At 41.2% G+C, this 19,105-nt stretch overlaps 1 protein-coding gene across 1 annotated transcript in view; it reads right to left on the bottom strand.

The window, feature by feature from the left end:
• HTR2A (5-hydroxytryptamine receptor 2A) overlaps nt 1-18,764 on the bottom strand; it is a 62,027-nt gene extending 43,263 nt beyond the window's left edge. The window contains exons 1-3 of the mRNA XM_082701213.1: nt 18,317-18,764; nt 17,141-17,876; nt 14,145-14,345 (exon numbers count right to left, since the gene is read on the bottom strand). Of these exons, the coding sequence (XP_082557339.1) occupies nt 14,145-14,345; nt 17,141-17,552 (613 nt within the window). The 5' untranslated portion in view covers nt 17,553-17,876; nt 18,317-18,764. The remainder of the gene's footprint in view (nt 1-14,144; nt 14,346-17,140; nt 17,877-18,316) is intronic.
• Between the last annotated feature and the right edge of the window lie 341 nt (nt 18,765-19,105).

Here is a 19,105-nt window from a genome sequence, read left to right as displayed (position 1 = left end):
GGACACAGCCCATATACCCATAAAAGCTGATGGTCCAGGCTGCCTGGGTCTCAATGCACTGCTCCTCTTGCCAGTGCAGCTTATTACCTGATACTAACTCTGAATGGCAATGTATCATGGACAGAGGGACTTGGTGCTGCAAAACCACTTTAAAATGTTTAGTTTATTGCTACTAAATTAACCAAATCCATCATCTCTTCTCTCCCTTTGAGCTTTTAGTATCCTTTACATTGCGAGAATTATTTCAACCTTGAGGAATTGGACTTCCAAAGCTTCTAGAATGTAGTAATGTGGAAAAAGCTTCCTAAAGAACTATGAAAATGATTCGATTCAGATTTCTTATTTTCTCCTTGTGAAAGATCCGTTAAAAGTCTATAAACAGGTCCATTTTTGACCTAAAAACCAAAGGGAAATCAATCACAAGACCCTACCTTCTTTTATGATTTCTGTCTATTCAATTCTACTTGCAACTGGGGCTGGGTTAAAACAAAAACAAAAACAAAAAAACCCCAAATCTTTTGACTCATTGGTTCTCACCTGGTCTATTTCTATTTCTAGCCTGTTTCAGGCTGCTGAGCCTCTGAGTTGCTAAATAAGCAATTGTTTTTCCTGCCTTCAACCACCACGGGGGGGGGGGGGGCGGGGGGGAGAAGCAAACCATTCTGAAGATAGGCTATTTAGTGCTACTTTTTCCATAGGGTCTATGAATTACTTTATTCACCCAAGAACCATCCCTACTTCACAATAATTATGGAGAGTTCATAAAGTTTCCAGGTAGGCAAACAGATAGGAGTTGCAGATAACACTGTACTTTGGTTAGACCACTGAGAGCTTTCAGTGCTTTTCTCTGCATTTTGACACCCAACTTCTGAGTATGATTTTGAAGGTCGAATGGAGACCTAGAAATAAAATTCTTTGCTGCTAAAACAAAAGTATCTTTGTTCAGAGGCTTGCTAACAATTTTAGGTATTGAGACCCAAGAGTAGAAATGGAATTTTAGAGCTGGAAAGGATTATCAAAATGTAATTTAATTCTAGACAAATGCCATGTGAGACCTCAGACTTTCTAAACTATTTCAAAAGAGCTCCAGGGAAATTAGTTGGGTCATCTTAGTTGTATTTTTCCTCTTTAATTCTGGTAGACTTATTGATGGGCAGCAGTTAACTTTCAAATATCATGATATTCCTTTATGTGAGAAGGTACCTTATTACCTTGACCAATTTGAAATGAAAACTGAAGAAATTCGGATTGACTCATTACTAGTCAGTTTTGCAAACATTGAATGAATGCCTACTGTACTAGGGGCAAAGAGGTGTTACTTACACAGGCAAGTAAGACATGGCTCGTCCCTACCCTTAAGAAGTTAAAAGTCTGGTATATTTTGCATGTAGAACATACTACGTGCTGGTTGAACAGCTTTGTTGAACAACTGTGTACTTCTAGTGGAAATCCTTACATGCTTCCTTTAAAAATATGTGTACGTGCAATGTACAAATCTGAAGTCTTGAACTTCAGGAGAATATACATAAAAAATTCAAATTCTAAACTGATAATTCAGGCAGTGCTTCTTTAGGTATATCAATTCCTGGGTTTTTCCATTTCTAATGAACCAGATTATCTGGGAATCGGCTCTAAGCATATGCATTTTACAGTAACTTTAATGTGCTTCCATTGTTTCCTTACAGAAAAGTCCTCCTTCACAGACACAAAGGAAGTTCTCATCCAAGGGTGAAATAAATGGTCTTCAGTTACGGGTTATCATTTTGGTCTGTTTGAGGTTGTTTCAGAAACTGGTCTAGGATTGGTCACTAGGGATGTTTAGAGAAATACTTCACTTCAGTCTTACTGTTCAAGTTTTTTAGTTTTCTTTAACACTCTTGACGTCTGGTTAAATGATAAAATACCTCAAAATAGGCAGATGAACAAGTGGCAGCTAAGACCTTTCATTGAGGAAAGGGCTGGGCGGGGGCGGTTCTGAAGACCATAACCAGAATCTGAAAGTTTTCTATTCCCCTAAGGAACATTCTCTATTAACACTGTTCTATAATAGCTTTCAATTTTACAAGAAATATAAACAGTCAAAAAAGAAACCTCATTAATGAAAATATTTCTTGCTCGACTTAATAAGGCTCTCTCCTGCTGAGTTTAAAGCACCAAGTTACTGAAAAGACTAAAGTGTGACTTTTAGTTTTTGCCTGAAGTTAGAGAAGTTCTCATAGAATGTCTCTCATTCTTAGCATGTGTGAATCAGCCTTACCAAACCTGTTACTATGGAAACTGACATTAAATCTCAACTGAAAAAGCTACCCTAGAGATGTGTATGCAAACCTTTATTTGCTATACTTGGCCAAGTGAGGTCCTGTACATAAAACGGCTGGCCTAGGTAGAGCTATTAAAGATGACTTACTGCAGGGGAAAAGCTACAAGAGCCCATCAGGAAACCCTACTTCTCTCCTTCCTTTTATTTCTGTATCACTTCTTTCTAGGTCTCCTCCATCCGTTTCTCATTCATTTAGATAGCATAATTTATTTCCTATGTATGGCTAAATACACTCCTGCTTGGTCTCTTATGTGTCTGCTTCCTTGGTAAATGACTTTAGGAGACAAATCAAAAGAAGTAACGTCTTCAAGTATATGTAGGGAGCATGTGTGTTAAACCAGAATGATAGGGCTGGGTTGGTGAATTAGCATCTAAGAATGGTGATGCTGGAATAGAGTGGTTGGAGCCATAGTAGAATGCTGGCAGGATAGCACAGGAAGGTGCTGGGCAAAAGAAGAGGAACCTCTCTTTTCCCTTGGATTAGAGGAACCACAGATACATGGTTTCTGGTCCATTTACTATGGATTCAGTATCCAGTGCCTAAAACAAAGACACAAAACCAGCACACCAAACAAGACAACAAATGAGGATCAACTTTGTTTCAGACAGGCTTGAGTATCTTTCATTGGATAAAATGAAATTTTAATGAGCAAAAACCTTTAAAAAAACAAACCAAAAACCCCAGATGGGTTAATTGCTGTATCAGAAGTAGAAAGCATCCCTGAATAAACAGACTGTGGGTTTCTACATCCTGGCTGGTTTCCGAAGTTGCTATATCAAATATGTAAACTAGGTGGTTTCCTTAAATGTGGTGGGAATTGGTCATGTCTTAACCATTTGAGTGTAGCCTGTAAGTATGGTTCCTCTTATAAACCTTCAGTGGTTCATTTGGGAGTTAATAAAGGAACAGAGAAAAAAAAATAGTATTGAAAGCAATCAATCCATAGAATTAAATATATAAAAGGATAGTAGGTAAGGAATGAGAAATATTTTTGAGTCAAGCCCATGTCCGGGCACATAGTTATAGGATCTTGGAAATTCCTTTCACAGACAAAACAGAATAAAGTCCATTAATTACAATCAACTAGAACAATCCGTGAAAAGAATGCTCTTACAAGTAATTCACAAATGGAGGACAGCAGATGGTTTAGTAAAAACAACTTGAAGAAAGGGCCAAAACAAGAGAAACTGCAGCAAAGGTTTGAAGTGCAAACAGAGTCAAAGGTTATCCAAGTGGAAGGGGACTGAGATGTTCTCAAAGGGCTGAAAACTGAGGGAGCTTTGCTTGGTATGATTCACTTGTTCCCCTCCAGCTTATGCTCTGCACTGAATGGTAATGGTGAGGGTCAAGGTTAGCCCAGACTGTGGGTGCTGGTCTGGAAAGGCAGGAGGGATGAAGGGTGAGTTTGCATTCTCTGTAGTCTGAGCTATTGGATCCTCACATTGGGAAAGTACCCATGTATTACTTGAGGATGTTATTAGAGTCTCTTAGACATGGCTGGGAAAAGAAAGGCTTTGGTGATTTTGAGCAGTAAGAAGGGCAGCCAAAGTTGGATGGTGTTTGAGGTGTGAAAAATGTGACAAAATGCAGAAAGCAAGGGTAGAGTCATTAGGGGGAGTTAATGTAAATCAGAGTTGAATGGGGAGGAATTGAAGACCCGTTGGGGAAGGACAGGAAGTAGAGATAAAGCACAGAAGAACATGGATAGTCCTGGAATATGTGTCTGGAAACTGGGAATTGAAACCCAAATTGGAAAGAAAAAGTAGGGATAAGGGGAATTAGCTTTAATAGCCTTCTCACAGAGGAGAATGGGATGAGGCCTTCTGGTTGGAGAATGAAGGACTGAGGTTGAGAAAACCTAAATGGGGAAAAACTTGAAAGATCCACTAGGGATTGCCCAAAGGACCGACCACAATGGGCATCTAGGCAAAGTTGGAAACCAGAGATATGTGGCAGCATGTGATTCAGTATGAGACTTTCTCTAGCAGCTGTGGGTTACATGGGTGCAGTGACCATAAGGGATGGTGGTCTAAGTGACCCAGGGTTGGGGTTTGGTTAGGCCAAAGAAGGAACAGGTACTAGGATATGAAGGGTGCTGGTGATAACCTTTCGGATGATCTACCCTAGCCTCGGACTTGAGGGTTCCTACCTTCCAGCCCAGAAGTGATGGGTGGATGTGGAGAAAGTGGAAGGCTCCCTAACCTGGATGCTAGTCTTCTGCTCTCAATGTCCAGAAGTAATAAAAGTCTCAGCCCTGTCCCTTCTTTCCTTCCTCATTTTCCTTGAGAGAATGATCAAAAGAGCAGAACAGTCCATGAGGCAAGCCAAAGTAGCAGACTGACAAGGCATAAAATGCTTCTTTACCACCAAATCACTTCTTAATTTTTCTCACCAGTTTCCAATTGCCCTGGAGAGTTTATGCTAAGTGCTGTTTTATTGAGCATATTGTCCCATAGCTATGGCTGAGTCTGCGATGCAGAAAGAAGTCAGCTGTCATTCTGGCAGGTTTTGAGCGACATAGGCCATTAAATGGCCTCATACCCATGGGCAAGAGTGCTGAAGGACAGCCAAGGATGTGTCCTCCAAGAGCATAGCCTTCCTGTGAGATTTCTAAGTTAGGAAGTGCTGCTCAGCAGGGCAGAGGTCCCTAAATTCTGCACCTGTGGGCTGAAGGGGAAAGGACCACGGCCCTTTAAGAAATGAGAAGATGGGCTGAGGGGGTAGTGGCTCAGTAGAGCCTTTGTTTCAGGGCTCTGACAGTATGGCCGGTCCCTTAGCTATCTGGTGCCATGATACTCCTGGAAAGGACTGCAGTCTCCATGTGGCTGTGAGCATCCCTGCTCCCAGACACTGGCCCACTCACCCGCGGACTGAGGTGGTACCCAGAGCTTCCTCCTAGCCGTCTGGATAGGACAGTGCCATATGGGGGAAGCAAAACAAAAAACCACTTTCTTTCACCCAGGAGAGAAAATGAGCCAAGAAACCAAGGGAAAGGGAAAGTTAAGTGAATTTCTCAAGTTTGCCTTTGTGTCCTGGTAGGAGCTAGCCTACACTGTGATCTTCCAATTGTGGAAGAGTGCATAGATAACATTCACCTCCTGTCCTGGTTGTTTGATGAGTCTCTGGATTCCACTTCTAGGCTGGCTGACTCCTAGCAATAAGCAAATTGGGCATAAACCTGTCAGATCCCAGAAGAGGGAATCCCAGGAGTCCTAAGAAACTTTGTCTCAGCCAGTAGAGTTGGGAATCCCATCACCTCCAAGCATGAAGGCCAACAGAAGAGCTGATTCACTTTGTATTTTTAATTAAGCATAGTTCGCTATTATTCTTTTTGGACCTCGATTGTATGTGATTTTTAAATCACATACAAAAGACCTAGAAAGTTGATTTATAAAACTACATGGGATTTCAATAAAACCACCCCCCCTCACCCTCCAGAACTAGATAGAAGCTGATTTTTAAAACTCAAAGCATGTGAAAATAGTCATGAAAAGTCTAAGGATGAGGGAGTTGATCTAAGGTAATAAATGCCTTTATACATTCTCAACTGAAAGTATACTCTGGGTAAAAGTAAATGAATCAACAGAACAAGTCCAGAATTAAATCCAAATATATATGGAACTTGGGTTATGATAAAGTAGAGTATCAAACTGTCGAATAAAGAGTACATGAATCTGTGTAGAAAAACTAAAATCACAGGTTAAATTCTAAATGGTTCAAAGACTTAATATAAAACTATAAAAGTAATGGAAGATTTTTAAACTTTGTAATGGGAAAGGCAATCTTGGTAATGATTGAAAATTCAGAAGACCCAAAGAAAAGAACATACATAAAAAATCATATAAAAATAAAAATTCATTTGGAAAAACCCACCATTTTCAAATGACCAGTGACACATTGGGAATACCTAGATAAATTATGAAAGCAGACAAAAAGCTAATCCTGCTAGGAAATGACAGATGCTGATGAGGATGTAGAAAAAGGGGAACCCTCCTACACTGTTGGTGGGAATGAAAGCTGGTGCTACCACTCTGGAAAACAGCATGGAGGTTCCTCAAAAAGTTGAAAATAGAGCTACCCTACGACCCAGCAATTGCACTACTGGGTATTTTACCTAAAGATATAAACGTAGTGATCCAAAGGGGCACGTGCACCCAAATGTTTATAGCAGCAATGTCCACAATAGCCAAACTGTGGAAAGAATCTAGATGTCCATCAACAGATGAATGGATAAAGAAGAGGTGGTATATATATGCAATGGAATACTATGAAGCCATCAAAAGAAATGAAATCTTGCCATTTGTGACTACGTGAATGGAACTAGAGGGTATTCTGCTTAGCAAAATAAGTCAGTCGGAGAAAGACAACTGTCATATCTCCCTGATACGAGGAAGTGAAGATGCAATGTGGGGTGTTTGGGGGGTAGGAAAAGAATAAATGAAACAAGATGGGATCAGGAGGGAGACAAACCATAGGAGACTTAATCTCACAAAACAAACTGAGGGTTGCGGTGGAGGGGGAGAGTAGGGAGAGGGTGGTGGGATTATGGACATTGGGGAGGATATGTGCTATGGTGGGTGCTGTGAAGTGTGTAAACCTGGCAAATCACAGACCTGTACCTCTGGGGCTAATAATACATTATATGTTTATAAAAAGTAAAAAAAAAATTATAAAAAACTTAAAAAAAATCTAATCCTGCTAATTTGTTAGAAACCAATAACCTTACGGAGAAGTTTACATGTTGTAACACTTATGACACAAACCGTATATTTACTCCATCATTAAACCTCTTGATATAGGTACTGTTACTAAAATTTATTCATTGGGAACCGAAGGTACAGAGAGGTTAGTAACTTGCCATACGTCACACAGCTTAGACATGACAGAGCCAGATAGTCTGACTCCAGACTTGTGGCTTATAACCAGGATCTATGGTCAACCAACTAAACACAATGGAAACTTGTTCATAGACCAAAGATGCTCAAAATCCTCTTTAAAAAATGAAAGCTACACTGAGATTACTTTCAATGTCCCTCAAAAATTTCTTTATAAATCTGCCTAAGACAGGAAATTATTGACTGCCTAAAGGCCAGTGTTGTACCTGGTGACCTAAGCATTCAATTGAGTATTTATGCCAAGGTGTCAGTTTGTGAAGACACAGGTTCTGAATAAATGTGACACAGCTTATCTTTATCCTATTACAAAAGTTAATGTAGAGAATAGTAGTCCTGGATATCTTTGAGGGGGGAGTGAAAAAATTCTATTTGGATTTGGGATACTTCAAAATGACTCCATGGGGTGCAAGTATGTTTCTGAAGTAGAAGAAAAAATTCTAATTGGGGTCTTTGCTTGTCCTATGTGATGTGAAAGATAGTCCTTTTCACTTTTTTCTATCTAACCTGTACCTTTACCTGCTACAGATAGTCAGAGAATTAAGTATTTTCTTTTCCTACGTGATGTTAGCAAATCTATCGTTGTGAGGAAAGCGTTTGCTCACTTTTTTTATATCATGGTGAAGTCAGTTACCTCTGATCATGAAAATTGGGTTTATGAAGGGCTGATGAAATCCGGAAAATCCTAGGATCGTTCTTAATCTAATGCGTCAATCTTCTCTGTCATCAGTTCTTTCCTCAGAGTTCACAAATAGAAAGTGCAATTGATTTGTAATTACGTTCATTTTCCTCCAAATTGGATGAAAGCCTTGGCAACAGTAAAATGACCAAGCTGGTAGCAGGGAGCAGGGGGACATGGCAGCAAATCTCAGAAATACCAAGTGCAGGAAAACTTGAGTCATCTGGATTGTGGTTCCCAAGGTTGCCATTTGTTAGATCCGAGCAAACTTAGAAGGTCATCCACCTTCTCCATGAAGCCTTCTCTCCCACGCCACAGATGTTATGATGATCAAGAATGAAACATTTACAATATCTGTGACAAAACTATACAGAAAGATACAGGGGAAAACAACAATCTGTTGTTTTTTTTCTAATTTCCCGTACTTGACAAATTTGAAGTCCTCAGATTCTTCCTGCTAATAGATTCACCTAAATTATTCCTATTTTACCAGAATGGGCTCAGACCATCCATACCACCCTGAAATCTTGCTTTTTGCACTTAGTCATGGACATTTTTCCAGTTGACTATCCAATAACCCCACCTCAATATTCTTAAGAGCTAGAAAATGTTCTGTAATTAGGATAAAAACAATACAGTGAACCACAATCCAGTCTTCTTTTCTGCTATTTTCCAAGACTTCTGAATTAAAGGTCTTTAGATCTACTTCTATTTTTCTGTAGGACAGATGGCCTGAAGTAGGATTGGCAGGTCAGATTTTAATAACTTTGGCTACACTGTGCAAGAACAATTCATATTCACACAAATAAGGTATGAGCCTACATAGGGCATCACTCAGCGTGATTCTACTTATTTTAATTGTGCCAATCAGATGAACAATGGTAATACATTGTTTTAAATTACATTTCCATGACCGTTAAAGAAATTAAGCATTTTCCTGTCCATTAGTTATCCTCTTTTCAGCATTTATTGTCCATTTCATGTTTCTGTTCATGTTTATATATTTTTTCCCTATTGGGTTGTCTTTTTGTTTGACCTGTAGGTACTCTTTGTATGTTAGGAATATCAACCCTCGGTCTGTTCATATGCACTGATACTTTCTTTTGACTTGGCTTTTATTGATTTTTACCTATAGAACTTTTTCTCCTGTAGTAAGCAATGTCTATATCTTTGTAGTTTGTGTATTTCTTTGGCTTGCTTAAAAAGCTATTGCTCTACTATTTTGAAATTATGGAGAAGTTTAAATTGGGACTCAGGGTGAGTGAGGAAAGAATACAACCTAGCTGGATTACTTACGATCTTCTAATAGATACATCAGTGCAATTTTTGGGATGGGACTTCAAAAATAAAAAGAATGGAAAATTCAAATAATTCAAACTCATTGGGATGGGGTGAAGGAAAGAATGACTTTGTACAAGTCAGTAAATGCATGAAATAAGGTAAATGAACTGTTATAAAGGAAATATATGAAATAGAAGATGAGAAGAATAAAATTGATTTTTGCCAGTTGTGATAGTAATACAGACAGGATGAATTTCTTTATCAAAAGACAGAGATAGGAAGATTGTGTTTTAAAAATGTGAAAATATCCAAGGAACAAAGACATGACAGAAATGAAGAGAGGAGAAAAGATGAAATGGAGAATTTCAAGTGAGGAAGAGGTATGGCAATGCTAGTTTCATATAAGGCAGAACTCAAGGCCCAAAACCATGTCTCAGGGGTTAGGGAGATAAAAAATTGGGCTCGGGCTACCCAAGGTAGCCAGGATTTCAAGAATTAAGCTTCTGGAGTGAAGTGAAGAGAAGGAAGGTATTTATGTGAGCCCTTTTCCCAGTTAGTCATTTACCAGTCCGTTTGAGGGATGGACTGAAAGGCTGAGTAGCTGAATAATCTGTGCTGAGGGGATAGGATTAGGGGATAGGATTTCAGAGTTCTTCGAAATGGAGAACACCTCAGGCTTTCATTTGAAAAAAGGAAGGCATATACCTTAGGTGTAAGGATAAACTAAAAGACAGTGCTTATGAAAAGCGAGCCTAAAATAAGCTCAGTCCCTAGTTGGATTAAAGGGATTTATGGCAACTGCCTGATAAAACTAAAGAATGCCTCTCTGAACAAGAATACTAACATTTTATTTCCTTTTTTTTTTTTTTTCCTTAACACAGTGTCCGGTATTCAATTAAAAAAAAAATTACAAGGTATACTAATAGCCAAAGGGAAAAAGACCCCAGAAAACAGAATATCCCAGGTAATCAGCTCTCTGGACATCTGTGATTAACATTTGAGAAAGCCGATGAAACCATGGAGAATTATTTCAGAACTAAATACAATAAAATGGGAATTTTAAAACTAGAAATACAGTGATCTATTAAGGCTATAATACATTTGTTGAGCAACAAATTTGAAATAGCTGGTGAGAGGTTTAATAATCCAGAGAAGGGAGTAAAACTACATGGACTAAAGACTTAAAGATGTAAAAATGTAGAAAAGTTATTTGAGTTGTAAGCATGGGTAAAATATCTATTATCTGGGAAACGAGTCTAAGAAATGTGTCGGGGAGAAAAGTTGTAGCAGAAGCAATTCTTGAAAAGATAATGGCCAAAAATGTTGCTAAATTAACAAAAGTACTAGGCAAAAAATTAAAGAATGAATATAAACACCATGCAGGACAAACCCAACACTAAAAGACGTATCTGGGCACATCATAGTTAAATTTCTAAAATACAAAGAAAGAATCCTACTAAAGTAGCAAGGGGTGGCAAGGGCTGGTGGTTTCTAAGGGACACTAAGTCTGACAGCTGAGTTCTCACTATCAAATAAAATTATGTAAGCTAGAACTTTGGAATGCCCCTTCTAAATTACTGGAAAACCAGAAACCTTAAGTTGTATATTGAGCAAAAAATATGCTTAAAAGGAAGGCTAAATAAAGATGTTTAGAATAACGAGCTGAAAGAAAACTATATGGTCATTCTAAAATTCAGAAGTAGGGACTATGAATCATAGAAAAGACAGGCAGAATCATGGAAATGACAGAAGCAATGAATGGCAACAGAAATGGTCAATATGTGGGAAATAGGAGAACACTTATGTCCTATGGTTTTTAATAGGATACTTAAAATGAGACAATAGGAAAAGAGAACATGAGAGATAGGGACAAATGGAGTTAAAATATTCCAGAGGTTTTCCATTATCTAAGAAATGGTAATTTGTTAGGCTCTATTAGGTTAAAATAAATAAATAAATCATAAGGATTTAAAAGAATGGATAACAAGCTTATAATGGGGAACAATGAATTCTTGATCAGGCCATAAGAAGGCAAGGATAGAAACTAGAATATAGAATAAATGGGACAAAAGAAAAAAGTAACAGTCATTTTAAACCCAAATACTATGTATCTTGGCTGCATTAGTTATAAATGGGTTAAATATTCCAATGAAAAGATAGACTGGATTAAAGAAAATTTTATGTGCTGCTTGTAGGCAATGTACTTTAAATATTAAATCAGGAAGTAGTGACAGTAATAAGATGGAATAGGATATATTCAGAAAATAACCAAAAGGGAACTGGCAGAGCTATATTCATATCAGATGAAGTAGATGTTAAAGCAAGAAGAATTGCATTTAATAATCAAGAATCCATTTAAAAGGATAATCTCAACTTTCTATGTAGCTAGTAACCCAAGACCAGGTAGAAAATGTAAATAACTACTGAAGAGAGTTTAGAGTTGTAATTAAAGAGAACATTTAGAAAGGTTCCAACATGACAGAGCTTTAGAACCAAGTTCTATAAAACCTTTTAAAGAACATTCCCATTTAAATATTTGAAGACCACAGAGAAAAAAACAGTAATATCCCAAATTTATTTAATATAGCTAAAAAGAAAAAAAAAAAAAACCTTGTAAGAATAATAAACCAACCAACAAAGTCCTCCAAAGCCAATTTCATTTATAAATGCATTTCAGGAACGCAAGGGCAGTTCAGATCTATCAAGAAAACAAAATATCCATTTTTCAGCTTCAGTGTACTGATATATCAATAGATGCTAAAAAGACCGGTAGAAGAAATGCTAAAAAATAGATGCGAAAAAGACTGGTAGAAGAAATCTATTAGACTATATACACAAAATTCTATCTGGACTAAGTATCTAAATGTAAAACAAGTGGAAACAGTAGCAGAAAATTCAGATATTTGTGCTGAGCACCTTCAGGCTCTTGGTTAGAATTTTTTTTTTTTAACCCTTTCCCAACTGCCATCTCCTCAGCCTTCTATCTCAGATTTATGATACAGAGCTTTTTTATTTCCTTATTTGCCTTCCACCATCACCTTATTGGAAGTCTCCAAATACTTATCTTAACTCATCTTCGTGTATTTAGTGCTCCATACATTGTAGCTGTGTTGTAAGTATGGCCACATTGGTGATGACCCCTCCTGGCACCCCCACACCCATCCAGCCTGCCTGTCTCCTGGAGCGAGAACGGAATAGGAGCAATGTCATCTTGTGCAACTTCTCTGCAGTTTGTTTTCTGTAAGGCACTTTAAATACCACAGGCTGGTTGTCTTTGCTCAGAAACAGCTCCTTGGGACAAGTGCTACTGAACTGTATGTGTATGCCAGAAGGTAGAAGATGGGTGACGCTCCCAAGCCTCTGTCTCACCAGTGTGACTGTGTACGAGGGGAACACTAGAATAAACCTGGTGATAACATGGTTTGCTTTGTTTGCATTATCGGCCACCTTTGCTAAGCGCATGTGTTTCAGTGGTCCTTTACCCTGGTTGCTCCTTAGTCATCCCACCATGGACCAATTAAATCCCAGTGCTCCACATGTGTTCTTATGTGTAGCTGGGATTGAGAACCACTGGTCTTTCATTCTGTTGTTCCAGATAGAAGGAGTCTAAGATTGCATGGGCCCAGAAACCACATGCTACTCCCCGACCCCTGCCAAAAAAAACCCGGTTTTCTAAAGAAGGTTGTCATGCAGTAGGAAGAGCATGGCTTGGCACCAGAAGTTTAGAGTCCTAGACCTGTCACTGGCTGAAGAGCTGACACAGCAAGCCACAAAGCCTCTCTAGGCACTGGTACCCTAACTGATCAAATAAGCATAATGAGCTCTTCTGTCCACCTCAACCTGTACTAGGAATTTTAAAATGGAAACTGGATAAGACCCTTCAAAATATGAAAATCCTGCAAATGTAATTTGTTAGCATTTCCATCAGGAAACAGGCACCGTCCTGTGTCCTAGCTGTGGGGTCTGGTGCAGGTCATTTCACTTGTTGAAGCCCCATTTGCTCATCCCTAAAATGGAGTTACCTGTTCTGCAGAGGACCCCTTTAGCAGCAAGGCAAGCTGGAGGAACGGAAAAACACAAAATATCCTATTGCGTTTGCTGTTAACTTGGATTTTTATCACAAAGACTCTGAAATGTTTGGTGTCGAGCCTGCCATCAAATCCCATAGCCTCCCTCCTGTTAGCAGATGCAAACACCACTGTGGCCACAAGCAGGTGCAGTGTCTGTGCCTGAAAAGCTTTGTCGCCTTAAATCCCAGGGAATTTTTGGTTCCAAACCAAGCCTGTTGAGGTGACAGGTGCCACTGACTTAGCTACCTGTGAGCTGACCCTTTGGCTCCCATTATCTGGGCTTTCCTGCCTGTTGAGTTGGTTGTGACAAGAGATCAATACTGGTGCAACTGAAGGGGGTTGAAATCTTCCGGTGTGTGGTGACCGGAAAAAGAGGAGGGGTTACAGAGGTACTGGGCAGGCAGAAGTGCCTTGCCCTTGAACTAGTCCTGCCACCTTTCTCTGTTCTCACCTTCTGCCTCAGAGTTACAGCCCCTGGTACCTTTCTCCAGCCTCCGGAAGCTGAGTATTCTTCAGCGTGGGGGCCTGCCATTTAAATGGACAGGGGCAGGGATGATAAATGTGGAGGTCTCCAGGGGAACTCAAGAGGTAGAGTAGTGAATTAGAAAGTGCGAGATGGGGAGCAAAAGCATTTGAAGGTGGCTATGGCGCAGTTATTTCTAACTGGCTCTGCAGGTGTCTGTTCTTAACTGGGCAAACTTAGGTTGTCAGCCAGTGATGTTGATACTTTTTCTTCCTAAAGCAAATCTGAGAAATAACGACATTGTGGTCTAGAGAGGACAATAACAAAAACCCCATGGAGTCCGTGTATCAGCTTTTCGTACAATAAAACAGAACAAGTCTCTTTGGAAGGCATGGATGGTTATTTCAGATGAGCCCCTGAAATCCCGGACCCACTTACCCACTGATATGGTCCAAACAGCAATTATTTTCAGAAACGCCTTGGTTCTGGAGTTGAACCGGCTGTGATGGATGGGGTTCTGGATGGCAACGTAGCGGTCTAGTGAGATCGCACAGAGATGCATGATAGAAGCCGTGGAGAAGAGTACGTCCAGGTAAATCCAGACAGCACAGAGCTTGCTAGGCAGAGGCCACCGGTAACCTGGGATGCAAAAGGTTAGCATCAATTAGGGGTCTTGCGCCTCCCACTGTGCGGTGCGTGGAACCCAGCCTGCCAGAAGGGCTGCTATTCTGGGGGTGGGGTGGGGTGGGAAAGTCACAGGTGGTGGCAAAGGGCAACACAAGATATTTTCAGTGTTTTAAAAAGCCCAAGAACCATTGTACTGAACAATGTTCAGATCCTACAAGCTGATGAACTCAGGGTTTAGAAATTTCTTGGGGCTGGAGTTCTATGCCACTGTGTTGTGGTAACCTTGGGTTGTCTTCAGGGTTTCTCTTGCTCTGTGTCCCCTAACAGCATCTACCTTTTTTTCTTTGTTTTTAAGGAGTTAGAAGTCTCGATAGATTTGGAGCTCCTCTATTAAAGGGCCTTGTTCACGTCTTTGACATACTGTGGGTTCCCTGAGGTTCGGCCCACCTCTTAGTCTCCATAACTATAATGGCTCAGTCTTGCACAGCGATATCATCAATTGGTCTCTCAATAAATGCTATTGGTGTGAATGAATAAATGATGAAAAGTCCAGATTGAGAATATTTTTTGGAAAAATGAAAAATAATTACATTATACTTTAGGGGTTCAACTCAAATTTGGGGTGTATGTGTGGGGGGATATGCAGAAAAGCATTGTGTTCTTGACCTGATGAGTGTTTCAGTGCAGCGGTTCTCAAACTCAGTGAGCCTCAGGGTCTCCCAGGTAGGGTCTTGAAATGGTACTGCTGGATCCCACCTGGAGGTGTCAATTTTGTGACTCTGCAGTTGGGGAGGAGAACGGCCATTTCTAACCAGTTTCCAGGTGGTGTTCCTGGTCCCAGGATAACACTTGGGCAACAGCTGCATGCAGCAGCGGTTGTCAGCCCTGGCTGCATTTGAGAATCAGCCGAGAAGCTTTTTCTCTAGGTTCTGGTTCTCAGGAGGCTAGGAGGAGGTGGGCCCCAAACAGAGTGTTCCAGAGCTGTCACGATGATCCCAATATGAAGAGCATTGCGGGAGGCCCATAATGCATATTCTAAGTGTCCTGTTCTTGTTTTACAGGGGATCCAGTGGTTATATAAACCCAAATTAGTTTTGATAACTGTGTAAGCGATGATATTACATCTGCATACAAGGGAAAAGGCAATCCCAAGGATCACCTTTTCTTGTCAGTAGTCCAGACCCGCAAAGCTGAACGGATTCCACATGTGCAAGTGTACTCCACCAAAACGCCACCACCTATATTTGGGGAAGTAAAGGGTACACGATACAAGTCTAACTTAATGCCTTTCATTCTACTTGCCAAAAAACGGGAGCTAAAACAAGAGCCTCTTCCTTTGCAGTGCCTGGAGGGAAGCCACACTTTGTCTGGTCGGAACTGATGTTGGCCCTTGAGAGTTCTCTCTGCAAGGAGACAGCTGAGGTCGGGCCACAGTCTGGTTTCCGAAGCATGGATAGGGAGGGGGCATTTCCTCACCCTGAGGGGTGAGAGAGGACCAGTCCCAGTAAGTTGAAACTCTGGCTGGAATTGGCTGCACGCGGAGCAGCCGCCGCCAGGGGGCGCCGTTGCACCCCGAGTGGGAGGCGGCGGCCAGGTCCTAGCTTCTTAACCCAGCCGGTGGGTGCCTGCTCCCCATCTGCTACTGGGGTCACCTCCGCCCTCTGGCAGTGGTTTTAGTGCCCTAACGGGACCTCTGGGAGCCATGCACCACTCCCGGAGTTTGCCTTCCAGGCGGGGGTCGGGCCTTAGGGAGCCAGAACCTCTGCAGCACGTCTGGGAAATGACAGGCAAATTTGATGAAATCATCCTGGTGTGACATTTGAGTGGTCAAACGGAGGTTGTCCTAGCAAAGAGCAGTATGGACCCCGTGCAAACCGGCGCCTGCTCTCCATTGCCCATCTCCTCCCTCCTCCATACACTTCTGTGCTGGGGTAATATATATGTACTTTAGCCCTTAAGACTTGGACAGAAAATCTCCTCTTAAAAAGACCATAAGGTGACTGCTACGTGCCTATGTCAGCAGTCTAAATACTCTTCAAAAAAGAAATCCAACTGTATTACTCATAATTTGAAAAGAACATCACATTCTGCTTCCAGCTGAAGCCGTACCAGTGTTTGCTGACTTGCTGAGAGGTTTGACTCTTTCAAACTGTTGAAGAAAGCAAGATTAATGTCTTCCCATTTGTTTTCTACCCTCTTCCAAACCAGACTGGAGGAGCTGATGTATATGTATTTTTAAAGAGTTGAGGGTCTAATTTAAAGGCATACTTCTAAATTAGCTTCTCTGGAGGTAGGGAACAATTGAAACAGGAGTTAATTTATTTATTCTAAGGTAGAAGCTGCATATTTTAACATCAGACCCACTGTACCGCAAATGTTCTCCCTGCACACGTTCCAAGGTAATTGGGAAGGTTTGCCACTCCATTAGAAGTGCTGAAAACTGTGTGACAAAGCTAAAACTGTGTTCTGTCCTGAAGGCTGGGATACTTGGGAAAATATAGAAGCGAAAATCCAGTGGATTTAGAATGACAGCTAAATTACTGCTTTATGACCGTATGGGGGGCATTTAAAGTGACTACCTAAAATGGACGTGTTTCAAAGCACAAACTGTCCAAGGATAATGGGTTGTCTGATCTCTTAATCTGTGAAAGCCAATTTAAGATTTAACCAGTGTAACATGGTAGACCCCTGTCTATAAATAAACCCTTGTGTTTAGTTTGTCCCTTGAGCCTCCACTCATCTGCTCCTAACATGCACACGCTCTCTGTTACCCGTGTGGGTGCAGCTGGGAGGCTAAGGCCACTCACCATACAGGATGGTTAGCATGGACACGGGCATGACAAGGAAACCCAGCAGCATATCAGCTATGGCAAGTGACATCAGGAAATAGTTGGTGGCGTTCTGCAGCTTTTTCTCTAGGGACACTGCCATGATGACGAGTATGTTCCCAGCAATGGTTAGAATAATCACTACAGCTGTCAACAAAGCAGACCAGTTTTTTTCCTGGAGATGAAGTAAGGAGAAGCATGGTGGTGAGAGACAGCCCTCACAGGAAAGGTTGGTTCGATTTTCCGAGTCCACTGTCCAGTTAAATGCATCTGAAGTGTTAGCTTCTGCGGAGTTAAAGTCATTGATGTAGAGCCTTGGGTCCTCATTTGATTGCATTAAGGAGTTTGTTGTTGGGCTCAAGGAAGCATTTTCCTCAAAAAGAATATCCATTTCTAAGCTGGAATTTGTAGCAGATGAAGTAAAGAAAAGCTACCAAGTTAGAGCCTCAGCTCGCCATACATCTTAATGTCCCCACGCTCTGTCACACTGAAGCCGGCGTACATGCTGGGCTCCTTGGGTCGCCTTTTTTCTCTCATGATTACAATGGGAGCTGAACTGCAGTGGCTTTTTGTATCTCCTTCCTTCCCGGGGTTCGTGGAGTCTTGTTTGGTTTCATTCTTTTTTTTTCCCCCTTCAAAGCAAGGTCAGAAAAGCAGGATGAACTTTTTAACAGAGGTTGCAGAGTTTGGAGCATTCGGGGAGAAAAATGCGATCCTGGCCAGGAAAGAAAAGTTTTGTAATTACCAGGAATCTCATTGAGCTCTGTCTCATTTTGTGGGTTTTGTTGATCCCACTAGTTTAGCCACAGCAATATTAAAACAGCATGCAATCCAAAACAGTGGGGCGGTATGCATTCTACATTCATAAAGGCAATTAAAAACACATCCTGTGTTAATCCCATAGTAATTGGATGTACTTGGGGCTATAGTTCTCTGTCTCTAGGCTGAATGGCCACAGCTGCCTTCAGGAATTTCCGTTTGCATTATGCTTAGTTAAAAAAGAAAAGAAAAGAAAAGAAAACTCTTAAGCAAAGATTAGCAGACAACTTTTCACACCAGAAATTCTCATTGAAATGATAACATTTTGGCCAAGCGTGATTTCAAGGCAGAAAGAAAATTAACACAGAAATAAAAGACAGCAGCGTGAGAACTTACATTTGTCTTCAGGGTCCACACGTTAGACATACTTTGCTGTTCTGGGACTTGCTGCATCTCCCACGGTAATTAAGCCAGTGTAGAGTCCCTTCTTCTTGAGCCTCAACCGGCTTAACAGGAGAGTAATTTGATTTCTGTTCTGCTGACTTCAAAAACTGCAAGAGTGGAGCCAATTCCAGCACTGCGCGGTCTGCGTTCGTCGGCTCTGCCCGCACTCGGCTGGGTCACTCCCTCCCTGCGCGGCTCGCCTGAGCGAGGCACACGTTTAGCAATCATTCATGAGCCCCTCTCCAAGTCACACAAAAGAAATCCCTCCGGAAAGTAGGGAGAGCTGCCTGTGCCAGGGGACGCGTGGTTTCCCCGGGAATGGACCGGCTCTCCGGCTGCCTCGTTCACTTCACACCAGACCTCCCTCTATCTGTATGTCATAAACTGCAAGGTAGCAACAGCCCAGGAGGGCGGACCAAACAGGCTGGTTTTTTTTTTTTTTTTTTTTTTTTTTTTTTTTTTTTTTCTCCCCCTTGTTTCTCTCTCTCTCTCTCTCTTTCTCTTTTGGCCACATGTTAACATAGGGAAGTTCTCTTACGTCAGGAATTGCCTTTTATGCAGATGGCTAAGGCAGGTAAGCTGTGCTGTGAGGTTCTTAGGGTGGGGGAGCACGTTAATAAGGCTAGAAAATGGCATATCCCGGGAGCACTGTAAGCCTGCTGTTCTTCCCCCCCAGAGCCCACAGTGCTGTCTGAAGTGCAGTTGCTGACGTCAGCGACTTGGGCTCAGGGCAGCCAAGCT

Source organism: Mustela nivalis, assembly GCF_964662115.1.
Source record: "Mustela nivalis genome assembly, chromosome: 15".
Classification (NCBI taxonomy): Eukaryota; Metazoa; Chordata; class Mammalia; order Carnivora; family Mustelidae; genus Mustela; species Mustela nivalis.
Note: the sequence above shows the minus strand (reverse complement) of the source record. Positions and strands in the feature narration are given on the sequence as shown.